General features: G+C 36.8%; 2 protein-coding genes across 7 annotated transcripts in view; both read right to left on the bottom strand.

Annotated features, from left to right (window-relative positions):
- CDKL4 (cyclin dependent kinase like 4) overlaps window positions 1-12,339 on the bottom strand; it is a 58,241-nt gene extending 45,902 nt beyond the window's left edge. For all 5 annotated transcript variants that reach the window (XR_014254292.1, XM_082427844.1, XM_082427840.1 and 2 more), the window contains exon 1: window positions 12,222-12,339. The gene's annotated coding sequence lies outside the window, so the exon portion shown is untranslated. The remainder of the gene's footprint in view (window positions 1-12,221) is intronic.
- Window positions 12,340-13,398: 1,059 nt separating this feature from the next.
- MAP4K3 (mitogen-activated protein kinase kinase kinase kinase 3) overlaps window positions 13,399-27,292 on the bottom strand; it is a 201,240-nt gene continuing 187,346 nt past the window's right edge. For both annotated transcript variants that reach the window (XM_082427700.1, XM_082427701.1), the window contains 5 exons: window positions 23,933-24,001; window positions 23,762-23,854; window positions 20,781-20,851; window positions 18,224-18,279; window positions 13,399-17,547 (listed from right to left, as the gene is read on the bottom strand). In XM_082427700.1, coding sequence (XP_082283826.1) covers window positions 17,460-17,547; window positions 18,224-18,279; window positions 20,781-20,851; window positions 23,762-23,854; window positions 23,933-24,001 — 377 coding nt within the window. In that variant the 3' untranslated portion in view covers window positions 13,399-17,459. The remainder of the gene's footprint in view (window positions 17,548-18,223; window positions 18,280-20,780; window positions 20,852-23,761; window positions 23,855-23,932; window positions 24,002-27,292) is intronic.

Below are 27,292 nucleotides of genomic sequence, written 5' to 3'. Positions count from 1 at the left end.
CCGTGACAGTGAGAGGCCCACGCACCGTGATGAAGAGTGGCCCCCGCTTGCCACAACTAGAGAAAGCCCTCGCACAGAAACGAAGACCCAACACACCCAAAAATAAATTAATTAATTAATTAAAAAGAAAAAAAAGAAAAAAAAGTACAAGGTATCCAGGAGGCATCAGTCAGGGTGCACTACTCCTGGGGAAGAGAAGAGTAAGTGGGAAGGGTGAGGCATAAGGGAGAGGCTTATCCAGTCTCTGTTGGAGACTAGAGAAGTGAAGGGAAAAAGAAACAAGAGGATAAATTCACAACCCTGCAAGACAAAAGAGAATCTCCAAACTGAAGGAAATGCAAATCTTCCTCTCACCACTAAGAAAAAAAAAAAGCACTATCCATTAAAGAAAGTGCACTTCGGTACAGTGACAGAGTAGTTTCCCTTGAACTAGGATGGCTGTCATTTACTGCAAGCCAAAACCTGCCCAAGAAATAAAATAGAGGAAAGCAATCTCCATACAAAGCTATTATTAGAAGAGAATAGAAATGAGAATTAAATATCTCTGCTGACAAAAACCATTCCAGGGAGTTCCCTGGAATAGTGATTGATAAGGGAGTAAAAAAATAGGTTGAGGGATTTCCTTGGCAGTCCAGTGGTTAGGATTGCAGAGCTTTCACTGCTGTAGCCCTGGTGCAATCCCTGGTCAGGGAACTGAGATCCCACAAGCTGCACAGCATGGCCAAAAAAAATCATTCCAAAAAAACCTAACCATGAAGCGTAAGAAAACTAACACAATATCTCATTTAAATATCCTCTAACAATCATTTGGAGATAGGAAGAGCCACTTTAAATTGGAAACTCAGGTACTTCCCTGGTGGTCCAGTGGTTAAGATGCCGCGCTGCCAACGCACAGAGCGTGGGTTCGATCCCTGGTTGGGGAACTAAGATCCCACATGCTGTGCGGCGTGGCCAAAATACATAAAATAAAGTTAAATTTAAAAATAAATTGGAAACTCAAATAATAAGACCAAATGTTGATGAAAAAATAAAATGATAGTTGATTGAACTCAGGAAAGAAATACAAGAGAAAGGAAAATAATCTCAGAAATAGAGACTAAATAACAAGATGCCAACAGGAGAATAGAAATAAAAATTTAAAGTACAGGTTTCTGGTAACTGAAAAAAAAAAAAAGAAATAAAAATTTAATAAGAGGAATTAAAGAAAGGCAGAATAGCAGTTAAGAGAATAAAAATGAGGGGGAAAGAAGGAAGAGAGTTTACAGAGAAAGTGGTTGAAATGGAAGACATGCAAAAAAAACACAACAAAGGTATAACTAGAGTTCCTTAAAAAAGAAAACAAAACAATGGAACAGAACCAATATTTGAAACTATAAACCAAGAAAAATTTCTGGAAATAAGATCTGAATGTACATATTGAAAGACCTATCAGGTAGTTGGCTAAATTGACCCAGAACAACCAACTCAGAGATATGTTTGAATAAAACTATTAAGATAAAGAAAATATTCTCATAGCCTCCAGACATAAAGACTAAATAACTTCAGTGTAAGAGAATTAGAGTGACATCAAACTTATCAAGAGCAACGTACAATGCAAAGTGAAAATGCAGCAGCATTTTGAAGAAATTCAAAGGAATAAAGTGAAAACCAAGGATTTTAACTCAGCCAACCTGTCGTTCAAGTATCAAGGTTATAGATAAGGAGTTTAAAACATGCAAGAATTCCAGGAATATTATATTCATGAGCCCTTCTTAAAAAATCTATGAGGATAACTTTCACCCAACCAAGAGTTGATTGGGAAAACTTCAGCAAAAGGATTTATAGTGAACATTTAATGTATTCAATTAAAGACTAAAACAAAGGTAGGTACATAAGTGGAAGAATAATACATAAGGAAAACAACTTATAGATGTTATAAGTTTTGATAATGTAGGAAGTAATGCAACTAAAAATATGTTAAAAGAATGGAGAAAAAGGAAAACAGAATAAGTTCACTGATAACTGAATAAGTGGGATAAAAAAATACCATTAAAAAAAAAAGACAAACCAGAGAATAAAAGGTTAAATAAGAAAACAAGGACTAAGAGCATTTTTTAAAAAGTATTAGTCTAGGGAATTCCCTGGGGTCCGGTGGTTAGGACTTAGCACTTTCACTGCTATGGCCTGGGTCTAATCCCTGGTCGGGGAACTAAGATCCTACAAGCTGCACGGCACAGCCAAAAAAAAAAAAAAAAGTATTAGTCTAAAGGTAACTACTTAAACAAAAATACAAACTTTCCTAAACACTAAAAGAAATTTAAAAAATAATCCAACATAACACATAAAGAAACAGGAAATTTAACATTCTGTACATAATAATTATAACATAAAACAATACAGCAGAATAGGGACCACAATAAGTTGTATCAATAAATATGAATGGGCTTCAGTCATTTATTAAATGAGAAAGATTTTCAATTTGGCTCACAAAGCAAGGTGTATGCAAGAGACATACCTAAAATAAAGTGATTCAGAAAGGTTAAAAATAAAAAGACAGGCAAAGGTATACAGGACAAATGGAAACAATAAGAAAGGAGTTTGTGATCCTGGTGTCAGACAAAGTAAAATTAAAGCTAAGAAAGTATTAAATATGACAAAAGGGGGCAGTTTTTAATGCTAAGAGCAAAAATTCACAATGTAGATATAATAGCCCCCAATAACACAGCAATTACTGTTATAAAGCAGAAACTGTAGGACATGTAAGGAAATGTATAGAAACAAATTAATAATGAGAGACTTAAACACATCACTCAGTAAAAGACAAGGCAAGTGAACAAAAATATTTAACTATGTAGAAGACCTAAACAATGTAACCAGTAAAGTAAATCTTTAGGAGAAATATACATTGAATTCTACACTCTGATAATCTGGAATATACCTTCTTCTCAAACACACATGGAATAGCCACAAAAACTGACTATATATTAGGTCACAAAGAAAGCATCAGGAAGTTTCAAAAAGTAGAAATAACATTCTGATCATAAAATATCAAACTAGAAATTGGAACAAAATTTAAAAACATAAATAAAAAAAGATCTTCTACCTAGAAACTAAAAAGCCTTCTATTAAACACCTCTTGGGTAAAGAGGGAAACACAAACTAAACTAATAAAATTTTAAAAAATGATAAAGAAAATACAACATATAAAAATCAATGAGACATATTTAAAGTAGTGGTTCTCAACTAGTGGTTTTGGCCCCCAGGGGAATTTTTCAGCATCTGGAGACATTCTGATTGTTATGAGTATGCAGAGGCCAGGAATGCTGCTAAACATTCCTCAAGGCACAGGACAGACCCCCATGTTACAGAATTATCTGATCCAAAATGTCAATAATGACATGGCTGAGGTACCCTGACATAAAGCAGTAAGGAGAAGAAAAGCCAGAGATCAAAATGAACATATAGAATAAAAGATAAAAGACTAAAAATTAACAAATTAAGTTCAAAATTTAAAAATATAGAAAAGGAACTATACAAAATAAACCAAAATAAAGCACAAGAAAGGAAACAATAAATTGAAACAGAAGTTAATAAAGCAGAGAATACAAAAAATAGTAGCTCTAATTAATAAACCCAAATCCTGCTTCCTTGAAAAATTTTAAATAGACAAATCATTAACTAACTTAATGAAGGAAAAAAGGAGAAACAACAACAATATGCAAAATAAGAAATGACAAGAGGGAATAACCATCAAAACAGAAGAATTTTAAAAAAATCGTGAGACTATTTTGCAGGCATCTATGCAAATGAATTTGAAAACTTGGATGAAATGGATAATTTCCTAGAAAAATAGAGGTTACCAAAATTTGCCCAATTAGGGATTGAGAATTTAGACTGGTTTCAGTATAGGAAAAAAAGTTACTTAAAAAAAAAAAAAATCCCACAAAAAAGCACAAGGGGTCAGACTTTGACTATGGTGGGGTAAAGAGATTGGCAAATCTTCGTAAAACACACGTATAAGACCAAGCAAAACTCTCCAAAAAACAAAAACAAAAATAAAAACAACAATTTTAAGGATCTGGAAATCGAGCAAAAGCAATAAGCAAATGGAGAAGTATTTATTTATGATAAGCTGCTACAACCCCACTTAAGAACAGTGGGAGTCAGTGGCTTCTTGCCTGAGGCTGCTGCCATCCATCATCTACCCCTGTACCTTGGCTCAGTGAGTGTAGTAGTATTACCAGTGTGGACTGGCCATGAGCCAGCAGCCTCCCTCCTGAGGGGATGTGTTTGATATGGCTCAGATGCTGAAAACCTGTGACAACAATGTCAGTGGAATGCTTAAAAATTCAGTATGAAACAAATGGGAAAGAAACCAGTTTTTCAAGCCTGAAAATGTGGTTCTAGTTGGGGTGAGGTGTAGAATTGCCAGAAATTTATGGGAAGATACTAAAAATGAAAGAACCATAGAAGGGCTAGATTAACTTTCCACACATCTCTGGCTAACTGGGAAAATATGGGCATACATAGGGAAGACCTGAGAAAGCTTTGAGAAAAGTTAAAGCTGGGCAGGTTTGAGGATGACTGAATTCTGAATGCACTCTCCAACCCACAGGCTGATCCACTAGAAGAGATGAAAGACTTATGGCTGGAGGTGTTTGAGTACCACCACTGCCAAAATTATTGGTGACCACTAAGCTATGCAGACAGTGGTGACTTCTAGAAAGCCAGGCTAAAAAAATTAAAAACTGAACAGAAACATTAGCAGCCATACACTTGGGAGGAGATAGATTCTGGAATACAGGCAGTTTGCAAAAACAAAAATCAACCCATTTAAAAAAAAAAAAATCCTCAGGGGAGAAAAATCAGAATCCAGAATTGCTGGATAATATTTATCCAAAATGTCTAGTTTTCAATAAAAAAATTATGAGACATGCTAAGAAAAAGGAAAGTGTGACCGATACTCAGAAAAAAGGTCAATAAAAATGAATTCTGAGGGGATCCAGGTGTTGGATTTTGCTGACAAAGACTTCAAAAGTAGCTATTATAAATATGATCAAATAATTTATGCAAATTATAATTTAAATAATTAAAGGAAAATATGACAACAATGACTCAATAAATAGGGAATCTCAATAGAAGAATGAAAAGTATAAAAAAGAACCAAATGGAAATTTTAGAGTCAAAAAATACAATGGAAATGAAAAAATTCAATAGATGGATTCAACAGCAGATTTGAGATGGCAGAAGACAGAATCAGTAAATCTGAAAATAGATTAACAGAAAATGACCAATATGAAAGAGAGATAAAAGACTGAAGATGAGCAGAGCCTCAGAGACCTGTGGGACAAAACTCAATAGTAATGAGGGACTTCCCTGGTGGCACAATGGTTAAGAATTCGCCTGCCAATGCAGGGGACACGGGTTCGAGCCCTGGTCCGGGAAGATCCTACATGCCGTGGAGCAGCTAAGCCTGTGCGCCACAACTACTAAGCCTGTGCTCTAGAGCCCGTGAGTCACAACTACTGAAGCCCGCACGCCTAGAGCCCGTGCTCCGCAACAAGAGAAGCCACCACAATGAGAAGCCCGCGCACCGCAATGAAGAGTAGCCCCCGCTCGCCGCAACTAGAGAAAGCCCGCACACAGCAATGAAGACCCAATGCAGCCAAAAATAAAATAAATAAAATTTTTTAAAAAATCAATAGTAATGAGATTCTCAGAAAGAGAGGAGTGAGAGAAAGAGGCAGAAAAAAATATTTGAAGAAATAATGGCCAAAACCTTTTTAAATTTAATGGAAAACACTAATTACAGATTCAAAAGCTTAATAAATCCCCAAATAGGATAAACACAAAGAGATCCGTACCTAGATATATCATAGTCAAACTGCTGAAAACCAAAGACAAAGAGAATATCTCAGAAACAGTGAGAGAATCATTCACATACAAGGGAACAGTAATATGCTTACTGACTGATTCGTCATCAGAAAAACAATAGCAAAACATCAATAAAACAAAAATTTAGTTCTTTAAAAAGATGAACAAAATTAATGGACCTTTATCTAGATGGACTAAGAAAAAAAAAAAGAAAAATTACTAAAATCAGAACCACCCTACAGAAGTTAAAAAGATTAACAGAGAATATTATGAACAACTTTATGCAACCACATTACACAACGTGGTTGAACAAATGCCTAAAAAGATACAAAATACCAAAGTAACTCAAGGAAAAATAGAAAATCTGATTACACCCATAAAAAATAAAGAAACTGAATTGGTAATTAAAAATCTACCCACAAAGAAAAGCCCAGGCTCAGATGGCTTCATAGATAAATTCTACCAAACATTCAAAGAAGAATTAATACCAATCCTTCACAAACTGTTCTAAAAAATAGAAGAGGGAACATTTCCCAACTGCTTCTATAAGGCCAATATTACCCTGATACAAAGTCAGAAAAAGAAATCACAAGAAAACTACAGATCATTATTCTCATAGACACAAGAATCATCAACAAAATAATTAGTAGAAACATATAACATGGATATATGCCATGACTATGAGGGATTTATCTCAGGAATGTAAGAATGGTTAATATCTGAAAATCAATAATGTAAAACACCATATTAATAGAATAAAAGACAAAGGACATGATCATCTCAGTAGATATGACAAAAATCCAACAACCATTCACAATAAAAATCTCAACAAACTGTAAGAGAAGGGAACTTCCTACAGGGCATCTGTGAAAAACCTACAGTTAACATCATGCTTAATGGTGAAAAACTAAACGTTTTCCCCCTAAGATTGAGGAAAAAGATGTCTGCTTTCACCACTTCTATTTAACATTGTTTGGAAAGTTCTCACCAGTGCAGTAAGTCAAGTAAAAGAAATTAAAAGTATATAGATTGGAAATGGAAAGAAAAACTGCCATTATTTGGAAATGGCATGCTACTGTATATAAAAAATCCTACTGAATCTACCAAAAGCTACTATAACTAATGAACCAATTTGCAATGTAGTAGGATATAATATCAGTATACAATAAAAAATTACATTTTTATACTGGCAACAAACAATTTGAAAATAAAATTTAAAAAAAATTCCACTCACAATAACATCAAAAGAATAAAATATTTACAGATAAATTTAACAAATGAAGTACAAGACCTGTCCGCTGAAAATTAAAACCTCACTGAGAGTAATTGCATTAGATCTAAATAAAAGGAGAGAAATGCCATGGTCATGGATTGGAAAACTCAATAAGGCGTCAGTTCTCCATAAATTCATCTATAGATTAAATTCAATCCCTATATAAAAAATAGGCTTCTTTTTGGGTAGAAATCGACAAGATGAATCTAAGATTTATATGAAAATACATGGGACCCAGAAGAGCCAAAACAACTTGGGATAAGAACAAACTTGGAAGACTTACATTACCTGACTTCAAATTTTATTATAGGGACTTCCCTGGTGGTGCAGTGGTTAAGAATCCACCTGCCAATGCAGGGGACATGGGTTCGACCCCTGGTCTGGGAAGATCCCACATGCTGCAGAGAAACTAAGCCCGTGTGCCACAACTACTGAGCCTGCATGCCACAGCTACTGAAGCCTGCGCGCCTAGAGCACATGCTCCGCAACAAGAGAAGCCACCAAAATGAATTTATTATACAGTTATGGTAAATCAAGAGAGTATGATATTGGCTTAAGGATAGACATACACATCAATGGAACAAAACAGAGAGTCAAGAAATAAACCCTTTGATCAATGATCAATTGATTTTGACAAAGATGCCAAGGCAGTTCAACGAGGAAAGAATATTTTTTTTCATCAAACAGTGTTAGGACAATTGGAATAATCAAAAAAACAAAAATAAAACCCAAAAATCTTAGATAGCTACTTCACACAATATACCAATATTAACTCAAAATGGATCACAGACCAAAATATAAGAGCTAAAACTATACAACTTCTAGGAAAAAACATGGGAAAATATCTTTGTAATCTCATTAAGCAAAGATATCTAAGATATGACAACAAAAGCATGATCCATAAAGGAAAAAATTGATAAAGCAGAATTCATCAAAATTAAAATCTTTTGCTTTTCAAAAAAAAAAATGTTCCATTAAGAGAATGAAGACAAGCCACAGACGGAATAAAATATATTAGCAAATCATATATCTGATAAAAGATTTGTATCCAGAAAACATAAAGCACTCATACAACTCAGTAGGAAGTCAAACAATCCAATTTAAAAATGGACAAAAGATTTGAATAAACATTTCAGCAAACAAGATGCACAAATGTCTAATAAGCACATGAAAGGAGGCTATTAGCCAAGGAAAATATAAATTAAAACTACAATAATGGGACTTCCCTGGCAGTCCAGTGGTTAAGACTCTGCGCTTCCACTGCATGGGGTGCAGGTTCGATCACTGGTTGGGGAACTAAACTCCCACAGGCCATGTGGCATGGCCAATAAATAAATAAATAAGTAAACCGCAATAAGAAACCACTACATACCCACTAGAATGGCTAAAATCCACAAAACTGACAATATCAAGTATTGATAAGGATATGTAGAAATTGGAGCTCTTACATTAATGGTGGGAATGTAAAATGGCCCAGTCCCATTGCAAAACAATTTGGCAATATCTTAAAAGTTAAACGTAAACAGCAATTCTACTGTTCAGTATCTATCTAGGAAAAATTAAAAAATACGTCTGCACAAAGACATGTTTGCAAATATGTATCAATACATATATTTTTTGGCCCGGTGGCTTGTGGGATCTTAGTTCTCCGACCAGGGATTGAACCCGGGCCCCAACAGTGAAAGTGCTGAGTCCTAAACACTGAACCACTAGGGAATTCCCAAAATATTTATAGTATCATTATTCATAAGAGCCCCAAACTGAAAGCAAACCAATGTCCATCAACTGATGAATGACTGTCCATGCAATGAAATACTATTCAGCAATAGAAAGGAACAAAGAAACTAACACAACATTGTAAACCAATTATACTCCAATAAAAATTAAAATAAAATAGAAAGGAACAAAGTACTGATACATGCTATAATGTGATAAACATTAAAAAATATATATTTAATGCTATCTGAGAAAAGCCACACACACACACAAAACACATATTATGTGATTCCATTTACACGCAATTTCTAGAAGAGTCAAATGAGCCACTGAGAAGGACACAGGATCTCCTCTGTGATATTTTTTTTTTTAATTAATTTATTTATTTATTTATGGCTGTGTTGGGTCTTCGTTTCTGTGCGAGAGCTTTCTCTAGTTGTGGCAAGCGGGGGTCACTCTTCATCGCGGTGCGCGCACCACGCCTCTCACTATCGCGGCCTCTCTTGTTGCGGAGCACAGGCCCAGACACGCAGGCTCAGTAATTGTGGCTCACGGGCCCAGTTGCTCCGTGGCACGTGGGATCTTCCCAGACCAGGGCTCGAACCCGTGTCCCCTGCATTGGCAGGCAGATTCTGAACCACTGCGCCACCAGGGAAGCCCTCCTCTGTGATATTTCTGCCAAAAATGCAAAACCTGAATATAATTATGAGGAAACAGTAGACAAAGCCAAATCGAGGACCACTCTACAAATAAATCGTCTGTGTTCTTAACAAATAAAAGACAAAGGTCAAAGTACTGTTCCAGACTGAACAGTACTGAAGAGATGTGAAAATGCAATGTAATGTGGATGTGGGGTTTGATCCTGGAATGGGGAAAAAAAGAACTATAAAGAATCATACTGGGATAACTGGCGAAACCTAAATATTGACTGTGGATCAGATATCAAATTTCCTGATTTTGGTAATCTTTACTGTGGTTATGTAAGTGTCCTAGTTCTTAGGAGATATACACTGAACTATTTAAGGATAAAGGGACATGATGTCTGCAACTTACCCTCAAACGTTACAGAAAAATTAATATGCATATATATATTTATACACCCAGAGAGAGATAGAAAGGAAATGAGCAAAATGTAAACAATTAATGAATGTAAATTTATGGGAGTTAATTGTACTATGCTTGCAGTTTTGAAATTATTATATCAAAACAGAGCTATTTTAAAAACCTATAGGGCTTCCCTGGTGGCGCAGTGGTTAAGAATCTGCCTGCCAATGCAGGGGACACGGGTTCGAGCCCTGGTCTGGGAAGATCCCACATGTCGCGGAGCGGCTAGGCCCGTGAGCCACAATTGCTGAGCCTGCACGTCTGGAGCCTGTGCTCCGCAACAAGAGAGGCCGCGATAGTGAGAGGCCCACGCACCGCGATGAAGAGTGGCCCCCACTTGCCACAACTAGAGAAAGCCCTTGCACAGAAACGAAGACCCAACACAGACATAAATAAATAAATAAATAAAATTTTAAAAAAAATCAACAAAAACCTATAGATAGTGGGACTAAAGTTTCGAATCACATTTTTTCCTGCATATTTCAATTAAAACAAAAACATCTTTCTCAGTCATCAGTATAATCAGATATCATCCTTCCTCAAAAATGGTTATGGCCTCTACTGCCACAGAATAAAGTTCAAACTGTAGTATGATATTTACAGTCCTTTCCACCCTGGTCCCAAAGGACCTTTCCCTCAGTGCTTCTCAGATTCTTCCCCAAACACTTTCAAGTCTCTAAGTCTCTACGTATACCAACCGCTGCTTGGAAGGTTTGACCTCGAAATCCTCTTCATCTTTTGCAGTTCAACTCAAGTGTCTTTTCTGCTTAGCCCTTCCCAATCCCCAAAGGCAAGCTCTTTCTCTCCACACATACTGAGTTAAGTTCCCCAACTCCTTTTTTACACATTTATTATACCTGATGTGCCTTGTTTGCCCACTGTCTGGCACATAGTAGGTGCTCAACCTGTCTGTTGTAATCCTACCATAGTTTTATTCTCTAACCTTCCCACTAAATATGTATCTTTCTTCTTTAAGCAAAAGGCAGTAATACATTTTGATTGTTAAAATAGTACCTGGTCAGGAAATCACGATGAAACAGTGAGATAGCTACTTGCAGGGAATAGATGAAAATGAAAAAAAAAAAGAAAATATTTTTTCTAATCATTAGTCACCTTCAGTCTGAACCTATGTACCTCTCGGCTACAGGGCCTCCTGACTTCAGAATTTACCAAATATTTGAGTATTAAGTTAACGAACTTCTGTGTACAAAGGCAAAAGCAGGTATAGACTTGGGCCGATTGGTGAATATAGGAAGATAGATAAAATAGATAATTGAGTGGATTATTAAATTCTTTGAAAATTTTCTATTTAACTTCCTTAGTCTTGAGGATTTGCAAAAGGATGCACATAGAAACCGAGAAAACACTTGAAGGCAGATTATTTTCCACGATTGTATCACAAAAGCAGGTCATGAGGGCTCTAGCCAGCCTTTAAAGAATACACTGAGAGAAGAAAAACAAAATTAAGAAAGGGAGAGGAAATGGGGTGAAAAAACACATTAATTTCCTAATCTACAAGTTTAGAGGAAACTTGTGTAAATAGTGGCGTTAGGAATGAGGGGGCGGGGGGCGGGTAAGAAGACCTTTTCAAGACCAGGCCAGACCAGTTACAGATTCTACAGGCTAAAAGTCAGTCTGCTATGTTGTTATTATTGTTTCCAGCGCAACCAAACATGCAATTATATTTAATAAAATTGACCAGGAAGATGGGCTATAAAACCATTCTGCATCTGTTTTATAAACATAATACTGAATCGCAGAACTTCAGAAGTACACACACGTGTTTGTAAACTTGTCCTAGTGATAGTACAATCGGATTAACTAAAAGCAACCCCAGAAAACCAAAGCCCATATAATCTACATAATCCAAGAAACTAATTTTGCTTAAAAGCCTCACATTTCATGTGAACACGTAACAGCTGGACGTCTGGCATAAGCCACTTGATTTCCAGGCCTCTAAACTAGTCTTGACGCTACATTTAATGACACTGCAGCTTCTCGGCTACACAGGGGTCTCCAGCGCAGCCGCTCCGCTCCCCAGGGGCCCGCATCGGGTGGGTCGTGCGGCCAGCGGGAGTCACTGTCACCTCTAGCCCCTCCCCCCACCCCTGCCCGTCCCTCCAGAGGCCGCCGAACGCAAGGCTGCCCGGCTCCGCTTCTCTCAGGGAACTTTCCCTTCTCTGGGAGCCTCCCTCCAGACTCCACTTCTCTCTCCATCACCCCCGGCGCCGACCCTCCTCACAGCCGGACCCCGCCCGCCGGCCGCCGCACTTACGGCGCGGACAGGGCGACGGCGACACAGTCTCGAGCAGCCCCTTCAGCCCGACTCCAGCGCGGGGCGCAGTCGCAGGCTGCGCTGCCGGCGCAGCGACTCCCGTGCGCCACCGCCGCGGCGTCTCCCTGGCAACCGGACGCTCAAGCCGCGCGGGGCAGGGCGGCTTCCGGAGCCGGTTCCCGCGGCGGCCGCCGCAGGGGAAGACCGCGGCCCCGGTTCAGCATCTCGGCGGGTCACCTTTGGGCCAGCCCTTAACAGCAGAGTGTGAACGCAGCAGCAGTTTCTCCTCCGAGAACCCTTTTAAGGTGCCCTGAAGGAGGCACTCGGGAAACGTTTTAACCACTTTTCCGCAACACTGTGATTATACCAAGTCCTGTTCCTATCCAAGGCCTCGGGAGCACTAAAATTAAGCAAATGTAAACGTTGAAGTTACAGAAGTTCGTTTCCTTGCCTGGGCAGAGACCCTCGGGTGGCCAGATCCTCTATTATTAATCATTACTCTTCGGTTCCGCCTTAGTGTCCAAATAGCTTTCCAGCAGACTTCTGTCGGCTTTTTGCTAACAAGCAGTTTTATGTATTACCTGTGGTGCACTGCTGCCATTTTCATAATTCAGAGAGCATCGTACTAGTTAATGTGGGGCTGATTCAGAGTGAGAGACATGCTTGCCACCCAGTGGGGAATCAAGTCAAGCAAACAAGTAATGTGATGAATGCTATATGGAGGTATAGGTATTAACAATGGAATAGATAATTTTTGCCAAAGTCTACCCTTCTTGTTTCCAAGAGAAACTTGGAAACACTATCTCTGTTGTTAATGAGCACATACACACTTTGTTTAGCATCAGTAAAATGCTCTCCATCATGCCCAGATTTAGGATGTCGATACTTCCCCTCTTCCCTCAGAGGTAACGCTTCTCCCTTTTTGTCATCTAGCTTCAATTCTCCATTTCCTTCATTTGCTTAGAAATATGTTCTAATCTCTGCCCATCTTTAGAAACAAAGAAACAGAGATAAAAACAAAAACAGAAACCTTTACCTCCTTCAAGACCAAACATACTCCCAGGTAAACTTAACATCAACTTATTTCTCTATCATTTTTGCCCTCATCATGCTATTTAGGTAACTTTCTCAGTAAGGATACAAGAGATCACATAACCTTAGGTACAAATCCAATGGCTATTTTTTTTTCTTTCTTTCTTTTTTTTTTGACGGCACCACACAGCATGTGGGATCCTAGTTCCTCCACCAGGGATCGAACCTGCATCCCCTGCATTGGAAGCGCAGTCTTACCCACTGGACCGCCAGGGAAGTCCCTCCCCCTTATTATTATTTTTTTTTTGCCAACAGCTATTTTCATCTTCATGGTATTTGATCTCTGCAGTTTCCATAACTGTTGACTATTAGAGCTACTCTTCTCATTAGAAAGCTCTTCACAATCAGGCCCATCCCTATTTTCTAGCTTCATGCCTTGTTACTCTGCTGCACACACTCTAAGCTCAGCTGCGTTGAACGTCTCTATTCCTTGATCAAGCAGCATTTTTGCATATGCCTTAGTCTAGCCTACAGCTCCCTACCCTGATTTTTTTCTGCACTTGATACACTCCTCTTCATCTCTCAACCACTTGGCTTATATACAACGTTCTGCACAAAGGCTTTCCTTTTCCCAAACCAGAATTAGGCACAGCCTTTTGCATTGTTCTTTAAATCTATCTTTGTTCATCCAAGTGTGCTCTTGGAATACTGGGAATGATGATTTTCCATCTTTTCCCCAGTGCCAGTAAAGAGCTTGGAACCACTGTAAATGATCAATGTATGTTAGTTAAATAATTATCTCATAAGAGCAAACTAAAAGAAAGTCTTTGTAATGAGTTTTGACTAGATGTATTTCATAAGCTTTAATTGTAAAATTAATTATATGCAAATCCTTTTATTCTTATACAAAGCACTTTGAATAAGGAAAATCCTTTTTGATAAGGTGAAAAATTAAGACAGAGAGTTAATTTCTCTTGCTGCAAAGAGACAGTGAAAATCAGAATTTGAAATCCAACTCCTGGAGAAAATAAGTCTAATTTCAGGGGAGAAATGCTAGAGTATATTTTAGAGGGTAGTGAATATACTGCATATATTCTGTGTAGTACATAGTTTAGCACAGTAGTTAAGAGTATACACTTTGAACTGAGTGCCTAGGTTCAAGTCCTAGCTCTACTACTTCCCGGCTATATTCTTGGGCAAGTTTTTTAATCTTTCTGTGCCTTCGTTTCTTCATCTGTAAAATGGTGTTAACAATACCTACCTACCTCATTGGGCTGTTCTGGGACTTCAGTGGGAGAATCTATGCAAAGCATGTGGAACAGCACAAACACAGGCATTGGGCACTTATTATATTTTGTATAGCACACTTGTATCCTTCTTCTAGTAATGGTGAAAAGGGATACCTATCCTTTATTTCCTGGTTTCTACTGAAACTGGGGACATACTAGCAAGATGAATGTTGCCAATAAGGCCCAGAAACAATTGATCTCATTCTTCTCAACACCAATGTCTAAGAAACTAGCTAACAAGACAGACAGCTTTAAACTTCAATGAAGATGAAACAGATCTTTTCCAACATTTCAGTCAGTGGCTCTCTTCCTTTTCAGTGAATAAAGATCCTCAATCAGAAGTTAGTGGGTGCATTCTTATTGCATTCTTAAGTGTCATCAAAGATTATTCTGAGGCAAGTGATACTTGGACCACACTCAGAAACACTGATTTAAATTCATTGTCGGGCCAGTGGTTCTCATGAAGAGCTGCACATTAAAATCATTTGTACAACTTTATAGAAACATGGGTTACTGGGCCTCTCTCTCAAAGACTGATTCCAGGGGTCTGTATACATAACACACAACCAGTTGTATACGTTATCTTCTGGAAATATTTTGAAATGCTTGACAGTTAAATGTGAAAGTTAAATTTTTTTGAGATGTGACCCTTTATATAATTTATAGGACTTGGAAACTAGAAAAAACAGTGGCCCAGAAAAAGGATCAACAACCTTGTCAATAAATGCCAAGGACAGAATATTGATTTCTTGAAAATCTTTTCCATGAGTCTGTTTTTCAAAAAACTGATAATGTTATACTGATAAAGATGTGTTTTTAAAACAGTCATTATTCAGTTATTAATGCTAAGATTAGTCAGAATGCATTTAGGCAGAGTGATAAATGTACACAACTGCTATGATTATTAACAACTGTATGATTTAGAAGTCACATTTTTAGATAAGGAAACTGTTCTGGAGTTAATTATCCAAGGTCATAACAACAGGCAGGAGCATTAACAAGAGTAGAAATGTCACCTCGTGATCCCCAACCCAGTTCTTCCCACATATAATCTTCCCCTCCTTGCCTCCAGAACTGCATTCTCCCTTCCTTTCTCTAACCCAGGAGTCAGCAAATTCTTTCTATAAAGGGTCAGATGGTAAATATTTTAGGCTCTGTGGGTAATATAGTTTTTTTGGGAAAACTGTATTTTTTGCAAAAGCAGCTATAGACAACATGCAAACAAATCTGTTCCAATAAAATTCATTTATATAAAAATAGGCATTAAGCAGGATTGGGCTGAGGAATGCAGTTTGCCGATCCCTGCTCTAACCAAAAGATTATGAATGTTTCACTAATTTTCCTGATCAGGAAACTGAAGATTCTACAAAAGATGCCCTTTTCACAAATGTGGGAAAATTACCCCTTTATGAAATTGAGGAGACAGATCAAATAAAAAATCAAGATCTGAAGGATCAGAATGGTTACTTAAGGATTTTAGAATAATTAAAAAAACTTTTTCTCCTTAATATGTCTTAGTCTTACTATATACAGATTAAGCCAGATGACAAGCTACTATACAACAGCATGTTAAAAAACATGTTTATTTTACACTATGTACAATCAGGAACATATTTAAAAGCACTGTCAATTAAAATAAATGAAGAACATAAATCACAATTTAGTTTGTTCTTTGTGTATATATTCACATTAAAATATAAAGAACATATACCAAAAAAGAGCCAAAGTGTGCATTTTTCTAAAACTTGGTATATACATATTCCACTGGAAAAAAGCAATCAAAAATGACTTTAACCAAAACTAAGTTCCTGTGATGTGTAGTAACCATTATATTGTTTATATGAGGTAGTAACTAAATTATTTTGGCCAAGTGTTAATACTCTAAATCAAAAGAAACATGAAAATGATCATAAAATAAGGCCAACAAAAGTAAAAATCCCACTAGAAATTTGAACCACTTCGCTCTTTGGAATGTTATAGTTCTTCAAAGTGATTATAAGAAACGTTTAGCGTGGACTCTTTGATAATGCTAACTTATACTTTGTGCATACTGTAATTCAGACAACTGCAGTGCTACGTACGTCACGGTACCGCTATTCTGTGATTCAAAAATTTTTTCGAAGGTATTGTTTTTAAGCACAGACAAGCAATCTTACAGGATTCTGCTGAAATATAAAAAGACCAGTTACTACAACAGGGGGTTAATTGGTTTGTTTCACATAGAAAACAATCCAAATACGTTTTAGAAAGATGCTGGGGAGCCGAATGCATATTGACAAGGTCACAGCTTACTTTTGTGACTTAACACATCACATATCAATACTTTGTGCAAATATAAACACACCAGTGTACTTGCATTAAAATTAAAAACAAGATTATAAAATGATTACAGCCTCCATTACAATTTTAAAAGTTACAAGATTTATCTTCATGTTACTAAATTACATATAATAAAAATACAATAGTGTTAAATGTACGGTTTCATTGCCAGCATCCCATTTTGTAATATAGCCGCACCCAAGAATATACTAAAGGATTCTTAAAATATTAATCCCAATTGCATTTTCATCAACATTTACATCTGTACAGATAAGACACTTAACTTGTACATCTCATAAAATACATTATCTACATAAATTCTTAGTGTATGTCTTCAGCAATATGAAGTTTCACAGAAAAATACTGCCTATATGTACAAAGATTACATAACAGTGAATTAAGCACTTGTGTGGTTCAATATGCTAAATATATCCATACCACTTAAAACAAAAAATTTCCCCATCTTGTCTCATGCCACAATAAATTACAAGTAACTGAAGCCAGGTAACTGCAGCTTTTGTACAGGTTCAAGCATCCGTTAATGTTGCAGTGGTAGTGTTCTTTCTCTCTAGAGTTAACTGTCAAAGCACAGCATTTCTCAGTAACTGTTTTCATGACCCGCGAGGATGTATAAATTGCTATTTGCTGTGGGGTTGTCGGTTGGCCTACTTTCCAAAACCACGACCCTAAAATAACAAAAAACAAACAAAAAACATACAACAAAACAAAGTTATTCTTGAAAACTAATGTTAGCAGAAAATTCTTCCACTGCTTCTTCATTGTATGCCTCTAATAAATGCTCCTTATCTGATATGTGGGCAGAAACCATGTGCAAATCACTACGATTGAAGAGTCAGCTCCAGCTCTGGGAAGTACACCTTTGTTGCCCACCACCTCCCACCTCTAAGCCAGTGCTGTCCTAAGAGTCAGAGGGGTAAAATCTGTACTAGGAATAAGTTGGGGGAACTTAATTCTTATCATGAATTCTAAAAACAATCTGTAGTTCAAGAATCAGAAAGTAAATCAGAATAGAACTCCAAATCCTATTGGTACTAAAACTGAAAACTTTTCTGTTTGCTAGCATATGGTATCTCCTCTTTCTTGTCCTATAAATCATACTTTAGATATTACGTTTAATGCAAAAGTAGTACTGACAGATCTATATATTCTTGGTACCTGGAAGACCAGGCACATTCTCAAAGGTTTCATAACTTTCTGACCTGCGAATTCTTATATTATGAAAAATATAATGTTGAATATATTACTGTAGAAATTTCAATTCTCTTGAAAAAGAAACCAGTTTCATGTTGGATTTATAAAACATGTTTAGAACTATGTATTTAATACAACTCCTTTTCATACCTGTCAGATCCAAGCAGTCTGAAAATTCTCGTGCTATCTGAAATTTCTTGTGTTACCTGTTCAATTAAAATATCAATTTAATTTCTGAAATGAAAGGCACAAAATTTTATATGGGCATTTAATTTATAACTCTATAGAAAAGAAGCATAATTCCTAAGATGGAAATAGATCCTTGTATGACCGTTAACTTGTTAAATCAGCACATGAGTGCATCCATTTGTTAGTCTAGGAAAAATGTGGCTAATTTTGAATCAATCATAAAACATGAGAGTAGTAAACCATTTGCTGGCATATAGACTTCAACGGAAAAAGTTAAAAGCAAAGCACCTAGTCCGTTTTATTTATCAGAAACCTCCTGTCAGTTACCTTAATGCTAATAGCAAAACTCTTGCAGCAGTAAGCCACTTAGGTCTGGTCATTTCACTTAAAAGGCTGCAGTGTGGTATGATGGGACAAACTCATGACTCCAGTTTAAATCCCAGTTCTCCCACTTACTAGCTGTGACAGTTGCGCGAGGTATGTAATTTGTTGGAAACGGTTTTACCTTCTGCAAAATGGGATAGACAATGTCTACTTTGCAGTGGTATCTTGCAGTATTCTTGTAAGTATTAATGGGTACAATGCCTAGCTAAGGAAATGCTCAGCTGATAACAATTCTCTTTCCCATTTCTTTCCAAGTCTCCTGAAATAATATTTTCTAATGGCATATGTCCTTAAAGAAGTCCTCAGTGTGACCAATTACCAGTTGGGGAGTTAAGACTAAGTCTACAGGAGAAAGAGAAACCCATTGTTTATTGCTTACTGAAAGCAAAACATTCCCAATTTTAATGGCAGTAGCTTCTCCCCAAAATTCGGTAAGGCTGAAAAAACAATTTGACTTTGAAACTGAAATTATTCTGGAAACAGCAGTCAGTGGTTCTTGATTTCTTTTGTAACTTAGCACACCTGAAGGACACAACTCGCTCACTTCAGTAGTGATGGCTCATCATCACGATCTTCGAAGTGTTCAATATTTTGGGACTGGCCTACTTGAAGGACATAGCATTTTTGGAGAGGTTGTTTTTAGTGAGGGCTGCGTATGTAGTGTGAAAAAGCCCCTCAGGTGATTGTTTGGGCAAACTATCTTTTTTAAACCATTCTCTTGTATCCTATGATGCCTTTCTTTCTCTGCCTGGTGTTTATTAGCTGTTGACTATTCTTATCTCCAGGCTCCATTCCCTCAGGTGATTTAAAAAAAAAAATCTTCCTGAGAGGTGAGCCCTCTTGAGGGAATTACTCTTAGAAACATACTGGCAGGGGACTTCCCTGGCGGCCCAGTGGTTAAAGACTTCGCCTTCCAATGCAGGGGGTACGGGTTCGATCCCTGGTTGGGGAGCTAAGATCTCACATGCCTTGTGGCCAAAAAACCGAAACATAAAACGGAAGGAATATTGTAACAAATTCAATAAAGACTGTAAAAGTGGTCCACGTTAAAACAAAAAAAAATCTTAAAAAAAAAGAAACACACTGGCAGCCACCTTTCTTGAATACTTACTATAGGCCAGGCATTGTGCCAAGCACATCACGTACTTCCTCTTGTTTAATCTTAGCAACCCTATGAAACAAGTACTATGCTGTTGTCCTCAATTCACAGATGAAAAAATACAGGCAAAGAGAAGTTAAAGTGATGTGTCAAGGTCACACAGTTACTGAACAGCACAGTTGAGACTGAACCCGGGTGTCTCCTCAGGAACCCACGCTCATGATCATTCTGCTATATATACTGTTTACTGGTTAGAAGAAATGCTCTGATCTTAACGAACGACAGTTTAAAACACAAATGAGCTATTTTCTTGCTTGAGGCACCTAATGTTTTCCCTTCCCTCCAATGCTCAAGTAAAAGTTACTACGGAGACTGGCTTGGGGTTATTGAAAGAACTTAGGATGATTTTACTTGCCTGTAATATTCTAGGGGGCAAGTACCAAGTCTTGTTCATGCTTATAGCCCCAGCACTTTCTGATGAACTGATTTAAATACGTCATATGACTTGGAGTTCAATTATTCCTGGAGTTAAATTAAGGTAGGAAGGACTAAGGAGATAAGGATACCAGAAATAGGCAAGGTGGCTGCAAGAGAAATGTGGAACCCTTTACTTATCGTCTACATTGGTCATTATTTCTGAAATACAAAGTAGAAAAGGTGCTTCAAGACAGAGAGAGCCTGCATCAGCACTCTTGTTCCAGGTGACGGCCTGGGAAAAGTTGAAAGAAAATCAGAGTTGGCTCACTTTTAGCAGTATTTAGGAAGTTCTTGTTCTGAATAGAAGGGTGATTATCTGGAAGCACATAAAATATGCACTGAAACTGTTTGACTGAATGGACAGAGAGAGGTTGCTATAAAGTATGCGCCATTAATTTTATCACTAGATTGAATACAGAAAATATCAATAAAATTAGCAAATCAAGTATTCCTTGCATCAATCAGGAATTTTCCAAAGTTAAAGAATATTGTGTGATGTAGAATTTGATAATGCTTCATGACCATTTATTGGACATAATTTTTTAAAAGATTACTTACCTCATTAGATCTAAAACTTCTACCTTGCATTCCATGTTTCCAGAAAGCTAGCACACTGTCCTGTAGGCAAACTAGCAGGTAAGAACAGCTCAGTTACTGTTAATAGTACAAGAGTTCAACTGACAAGCATTATTTCATCCCTCTTTCTACCTTGCACAACAATATTTCAATTAATAACTAGTGTTAGTCATTCCATATTTACAATGGCATCTTTACCATACTGCCTAGAACTACACAGTATATACTATACAGCATAAATACTATACAGACCTGACTCATCTTTCTGGTAAGAAAAAGAAAATTCACTGAAAATATTTTTTGCTATAGAAATTTTTGTTTTGATAAAATATTTCAAACATACAGAAAAATACGAGAATAGCCTAAAAACACGTGTATCCACCATTTAACTCTCAAATCCTAACATTTTGCCATATTTGCTTTTTGTTTTAAATAAAAATGAATACAGCCAGCATCCCTATAAACTCCTACTCTAGTTGTATTCTAACCTCTCCTTCCTCCCTGAGATAACCGCTGTTACGTACTTGGTATTTGTTGTTCTTATGTATGTTTTTACTATTACAACACAGTAAGTTCACATTATCAGTGTAAACTTTATATTGGATGTTTCCAACTTTTATACATTTGGTATGATGAACCAAATGATGTTTCTAATTTTTTTGTTAAAAAAATGCTGCAATAAACATTCTTGTACCTCTTCTTAAATACATGTACAAAATTTTCTCTGGGGTAGACACCTAGCAATAGAATTACTGGGATACAGGCATATGTGCCTTCTAAAAATTCTAGTTTTGCTTTTTGTATTTTCACATTTAATATATATTTTTGTGTGTCTTCAGTGAGGAGAAAAACTGATTTTGTTTCCTGCAGATAACCAATTGTACTAGCATCATTTGTTGAACAGGACATCACTTCCCCACTGACATATGATGTGAATTTCCAATTACACGTAGGTCTATTTCTGAGCCTTCTCTTCTGTTCCACTCTTCTATTTCTCCCTGTGTTGATCCCACACTGTCTTAATCACTATGGATTTATGGTAAGTTTCAACATCAAGTAGGGCAAGTATTCGTCAAAATTTATTTTACTGTTCTTGGCCTTTAGCTTTTCCACATGAATTTTAAGATCAGCTTATCAAGTGGCAGAAAATACCTTACTGGGGTTTTTATTGCAAATGCACTGAATGTGTGGATTAATTTGTGAAGAACTGACATCTTTCCCATATTCAGTGTTTCTATCCACGGACGCAGTGCAGTTCATTTGTTTAAATCTTCTTTTATGCTTTTAAACAATAATTTGGAATTTCCTAGATGATGGTCTTAAATATGTTTGATTACATGTCTTACTGGCATATCAGAAAGCTATCCATCTGTGTTTCTCATATCTAGCAACTCTGAATTTTCTTATTGGTTCTAACAGTTAGAGTTGTATATTCTAGTAGATATTCATACCATCAGCAAAAAAGTGACTTTTTACTTATTTCTTTCTAATCCTCATAGTTCCCTTTTCATAGCCCAATGAGACTATGTTGACATGTGATGATAGCAAACATCCTTATCTCATTCTCCAACTTAGTGGGAATTAGTTTAACCATTAAACACAATACTTTTAATAGGCTTTGCTAGATGAAGGACATTTCCTTCTACTCCTAATTTCTAAAAAGTTGTTTTAAAAAAAAAAATCATGAATGACAGATTTTACTGAATGCTTTTTGTACATCTACTGAAGAGTTACATAACTTTTCGCTTTTAATCTTTAATGTGCTATATTACATAAATAAATTTTCTGATGTTGAACCATCTTTGCTCTTCTGAGGTAAAGTCTACTATTTGATGATATGGAATTCTATTTGCTAGTATTTTATATAGATTTTCCAAAATCTATTTTCATGAGATTGGGTAATTTTGTTTTCTGTATAATTTAACTGATTTTACTATCAATAGTGTTAAACACTGATTTATTCTGCATTCCTTCTTTGTCTACAATCTGAAGCAGTCTGTATAGGACAGGAACTATTCCTTCTTTTAACGGTGGATAAAAATCCCCTATAAAACCACGAGGCCTTATGTGAGGAGAGTCTTGATTAGTAGGTGCCTCAAACCACAAGCCTGGCTCTGGTTCCCCATCTCCTGTGGGACACTACTAGTCTTCTTTACCACTCAGGAGCTCATACTAGTTTGGGTTTCTGTTCTTTGTCTTCTTTATTGAGCTGGCTATGTGTTTTTAAGTATGGAATCCATTTTAACATCTTGAGCAGATGTCCCTCAAAACTGACTTCTTATTATCATCAGTGTTTGCTTGTTGGGAGAGAGGCATTCTAACTGGGAGAAAGAATAAAAATAGGACCAAGAATAAGACAAATGAACTATCTGCCCTTGGCCCTACCGTCCGCTAACGCATATACATGCAAGTATCTTTACTGATAAAGGACACCAGAAAAACTGTGTATGATCATTTCACCTTATTTTTCCTGAATGTAATCATTTTAGAATACTGATTGTGCAAGAAATCCGTTTTCAGAAAAACTCATCAAGCAAAATGTAAAAACGGCAAGAAGGAAATTCCATATACTTATGGATCTCTGATTAGAAGCTACAACAGCAAAAATACAATAGACTATACTGAGTACTAAATTTTAAAGTACTTATAGGGGAACTCTTCAGGAGTCTGGAGAAAATGGAAATTCATAACTAGGTTATGAATAATGATATTTAATTATTTATTTTGAAAATGCCAAATCTGTAGGGAAAATAACATTATTTACAGATTATATCACAGTTGTTAAACTATTTTAGAGAATGTGTAAAAGCAAAGACTGATATTCACCTCATATTCATTACATACTACAATTTAAAAGAATGAGCCCTTAGTAATATATTTTTATAATTTCAAATAATTATTAGACCAATTATTTTAAGCAGTTCATAATGCAATCAAACAAGAAACACAAAACTCTGGCTTACCTATTGATTCAATCTGGAAATCAAAGGTGAGTTCTGAAGATAATTTTCTGCTAGATTTTAATCTTCCTTGGAGATTTACTATTTTTATACAACCTAGAAAGCAAAAAAGTCACTCAGAAACTAAGATAAAAAAAACTCATTAAGATAAGATATTCATAAATAAAAACTTACAGTCCAAGCATACAAGAATGGTATCTCTCTCCAGTTGGGTTACATGAGTAACACTTGTCTGTGGGGTATCTACAACACAAAAAACTCGATAAAACTTACAGAAAACAGTAATATTTAAAGCAGAGACATTAAAAAAAGAAGAATTCTGAACATCACTGAATTTGAAACGGATATATATTTTTAACTATACATATGTAGTGGTTAAGCCAGGCGGCTTGGATTCAAAATTTGATGCAAGAGCTAAACTAAGTGAGTGCTTAATGGAGGGTTAGCTATTGTCATTATTATTGGTGATGCCACTATTTTATTCATATGTGAAATTAGGAGTCTCATCTTCTATATTATGGCAATGATTAATTTCTGATTTTAAGCTTAGAAGGCCAGGGGCTGTGCTGTGTACGTCATTATGTGTGGTGCCTAGCACATGCAATGAATATTTACTGAATGAATGAATCAGAGAGTCAAACAAATAACTTCAGGTCCAAATGAGTTAAGAAAAAAACTGAAGTATTTTGAGAAGTATGAGGCACCATAAAAATGCATAGAGGCCCTATTTTTATAATAATGATTTAAGAAAGTTTTCACAAACTGAAAATGTTTAAATGACATAGTTTTCCAGGAAGCAAAAAGTAGGATATCCCAAGCTTTGTATGAACATCAAACCTGAAACTGCTAAACTATAGGCCTTTGTTTCTGGAGAGTGGGTCTGATCCAAAGTCTAGCTTGCCTGTTTTCTACTTCCCACAGTATTTAGAATCTTAATAAATCCATGGATGGCTGTATTTCAGACCTTCACAAGTATTTTAGACCTGGTACAACTAACCAGGGTTGGAAGGATATGGAATAGGCCTCCTGTACATCCGGCCAACCAGATCTTTGGTGAAAATCAGTCAAGAAGCCAGTCTAGCATTACTAGATAGAAAGCCAGGAAAATGAGATTTACAAATTGCTTATAACAATTAGTTCCCGAACATTGGAATCATTTGGAGATCTGCTGACACCCAGCTGCTGGCCCCAGATATTCTTTTTTTTTTTTTAATTAATTAATTAATTTATTTATGGCTGTGTTGGGTCTTCGTTTCTGTGCGAGGGCTTTCTCCAGTTGCGGAGAGCGGGGGCCACTCTTCATCGCGGTGCGCGAGCCTCTCACTATCGCGGCCTCTCTTGTTGCGGAGCACAGGCTCCAGACACGCAGGCTCAGTAGTTGTGGCTCACGGGCCCAGTCGCTCCGCGGCATGTGGGATCTTCCCAGACCAGGGCTCGAACCCGTGTTCCCTGCATTAGCAGGCAGACTCTCAACCACTGCGCCACCAGGGAAGCCCCAGATATTCTTATTTAATCGAGCGTGTGTGTGACTTGAGGTATCAAGAGTGCTAAAAGCTTCTCAGGCGGATTCCAATGTGCAGCAGAGTTTAGGAAACCACGAGCTTATAATTTCAGCTGATACAAAACCCTAAACATACTTTCTGTCTCTTACTCTGTCTCATCATCTCAAAACCAGAGATGAATTATATTTGTCATGTTTAACTTCTAATAAAGGGATTTCATTATGGTAAGAGAAATAATCAAAAGTTACTGGGAAGGAAGGGACAAAATTCTTTTGTCAGGAAATGAGGCCCTTCATTCAACAATTAGTAGAAAAGGATTTAAAATTAAAATGCTTAAGAGAAGTAAGACAACTGAAATTCACTAAATAAAATATTAATCAACCAACAATCCCTTCTTGTTAAATAGGGAGGAAGAGATTAGAAAGCAGGAGTTCACCCCGTGTCTCAAAGGGAAGATGGGCGTCTAAAGGGAGAATTTAACAGAGAACTTAGGGGCACCAAAGAGAAGCCACAGTAATGTTGTCAAGGGCTGGCCATGTTTTCCTTCCGTAACGTGTCCTCAAAGGAAAGCTGTTTCAAGTCCCCTGGGATTCAGCAAGCCATGAAATTGTCTTTAGACTTTTGTGAATGTGATCATTTTTTTTTCAATGCCAAAAAAACTCAGTCTCAATTTTTTTCCTTTTGTGAACACTCTTTCAGGCTTCCAACAAACTCCTGACTAATCAATATTTATTGGCAAATTGGTTCTTTAACATTTCCCTAAGTCGCCAAAGACTCTGAACAAAGGGCCTTTGCAAGATCTTTAAAAATAACCTTCTAAAATGGCCACTGTCTATTTTACAGCAAAACATTGTACAATGTCATTTTTTAAAGAGAAAAATGCAAAAAAAGAAGCTTCATAACAAATGCAGTGCTTTAAAAATAAAGATTAGGGGCTTCCCTGGTGGCGCAGTGGTTGAGAATCTGCCTGCCAATGCAGGGGACACGGGTTCAAGCCCTGGTCTGGGAAGGTCCCACATGCCGCGGAGCAACTGGGCCCGTGAGCCACAACTACTGAGCCTGCGTGTCTGGAGCCTGTGCTCCGCAACAAGAGAGGCCGCGATAGTGAGAGGCCCGCGCACCGCAATGAAGAGTGGCCCCTGCTTGCCGCAATTAGAGAAAGCCCTCGCACAGAAACGAAGACCCAACACAGCCAAAAATAAATAAATAAATTAAAAAACCAAACCCCCCCACAAAAAACCAGTATTTCTAAAAATAATAATAATAATAAATAAAGATTAAAAGGCCTTTAAGGTCATGTTTTTTTATGTGTGAAAGTTTAATCAGATTTATTTACCATGAAACCCAAGTTTTGCCAATGTGTATGGACTGCAACAACACAATTGAAGGTTTCAACTATGATCAAATTTCTGTAAAAAGCTCATTAACTGGAGGTATTTCCTAAGAGACAAACTATGAAGGAAGGATCTGCTACAACTGGGCAACGCAGATCAAAATTTAAGGAAATAAATCATATAAAAGTATTATTTTCAAGCACCCTCAAATACTTTGGAGGTATTTTACTGCTTACTTATAATTTGTATCCTAATTACAAATCATTAAAAATATTTATTGAAGTTACTGGGTAGCACCCTTGTATCAATTACAAAAATATACTGGAAAATAAAATATACTTAATGCAGCTTTCACTTTTATATAAATCAGCTTTTCTATTAGCCTAGGTTTGTATATATATGGTGGTTCTCCAAGTGTGGTCCCTGTATTAACATCATCAGCATCACCTGGGAATTTATAGAATGAAGATTCTCAGGCCCTAATCCAGATCTACTATATGAAAAACTCTGGGGGTGGGACCCAGCCACGTGATTCTGACACATACTCAAGTTTGGGAACCACTAGTATGTTTTAAATGTGTCAAACACATAGAGAATAAATGTATGGATACCAAAGGGGAAAGGGATGGGGTGGGAGGAACTGGGAAATTGGGATTGACACATATACACTGCTGATACTATGTATAGACAACTGATGG

The sequence above is a fragment of the Balaenoptera physalus genome (assembly GCF_965194825.1).
Source record: "Balaenoptera physalus genome assembly, chromosome: 15".
NCBI lineage: Eukaryota > Metazoa > Chordata > Mammalia > Artiodactyla > Balaenopteridae > Balaenoptera > Balaenoptera physalus.
The sequence above is the reverse complement of the archived record's forward strand: the minus strand, read 5'-3'. Positions and strand labels throughout refer to the sequence as shown.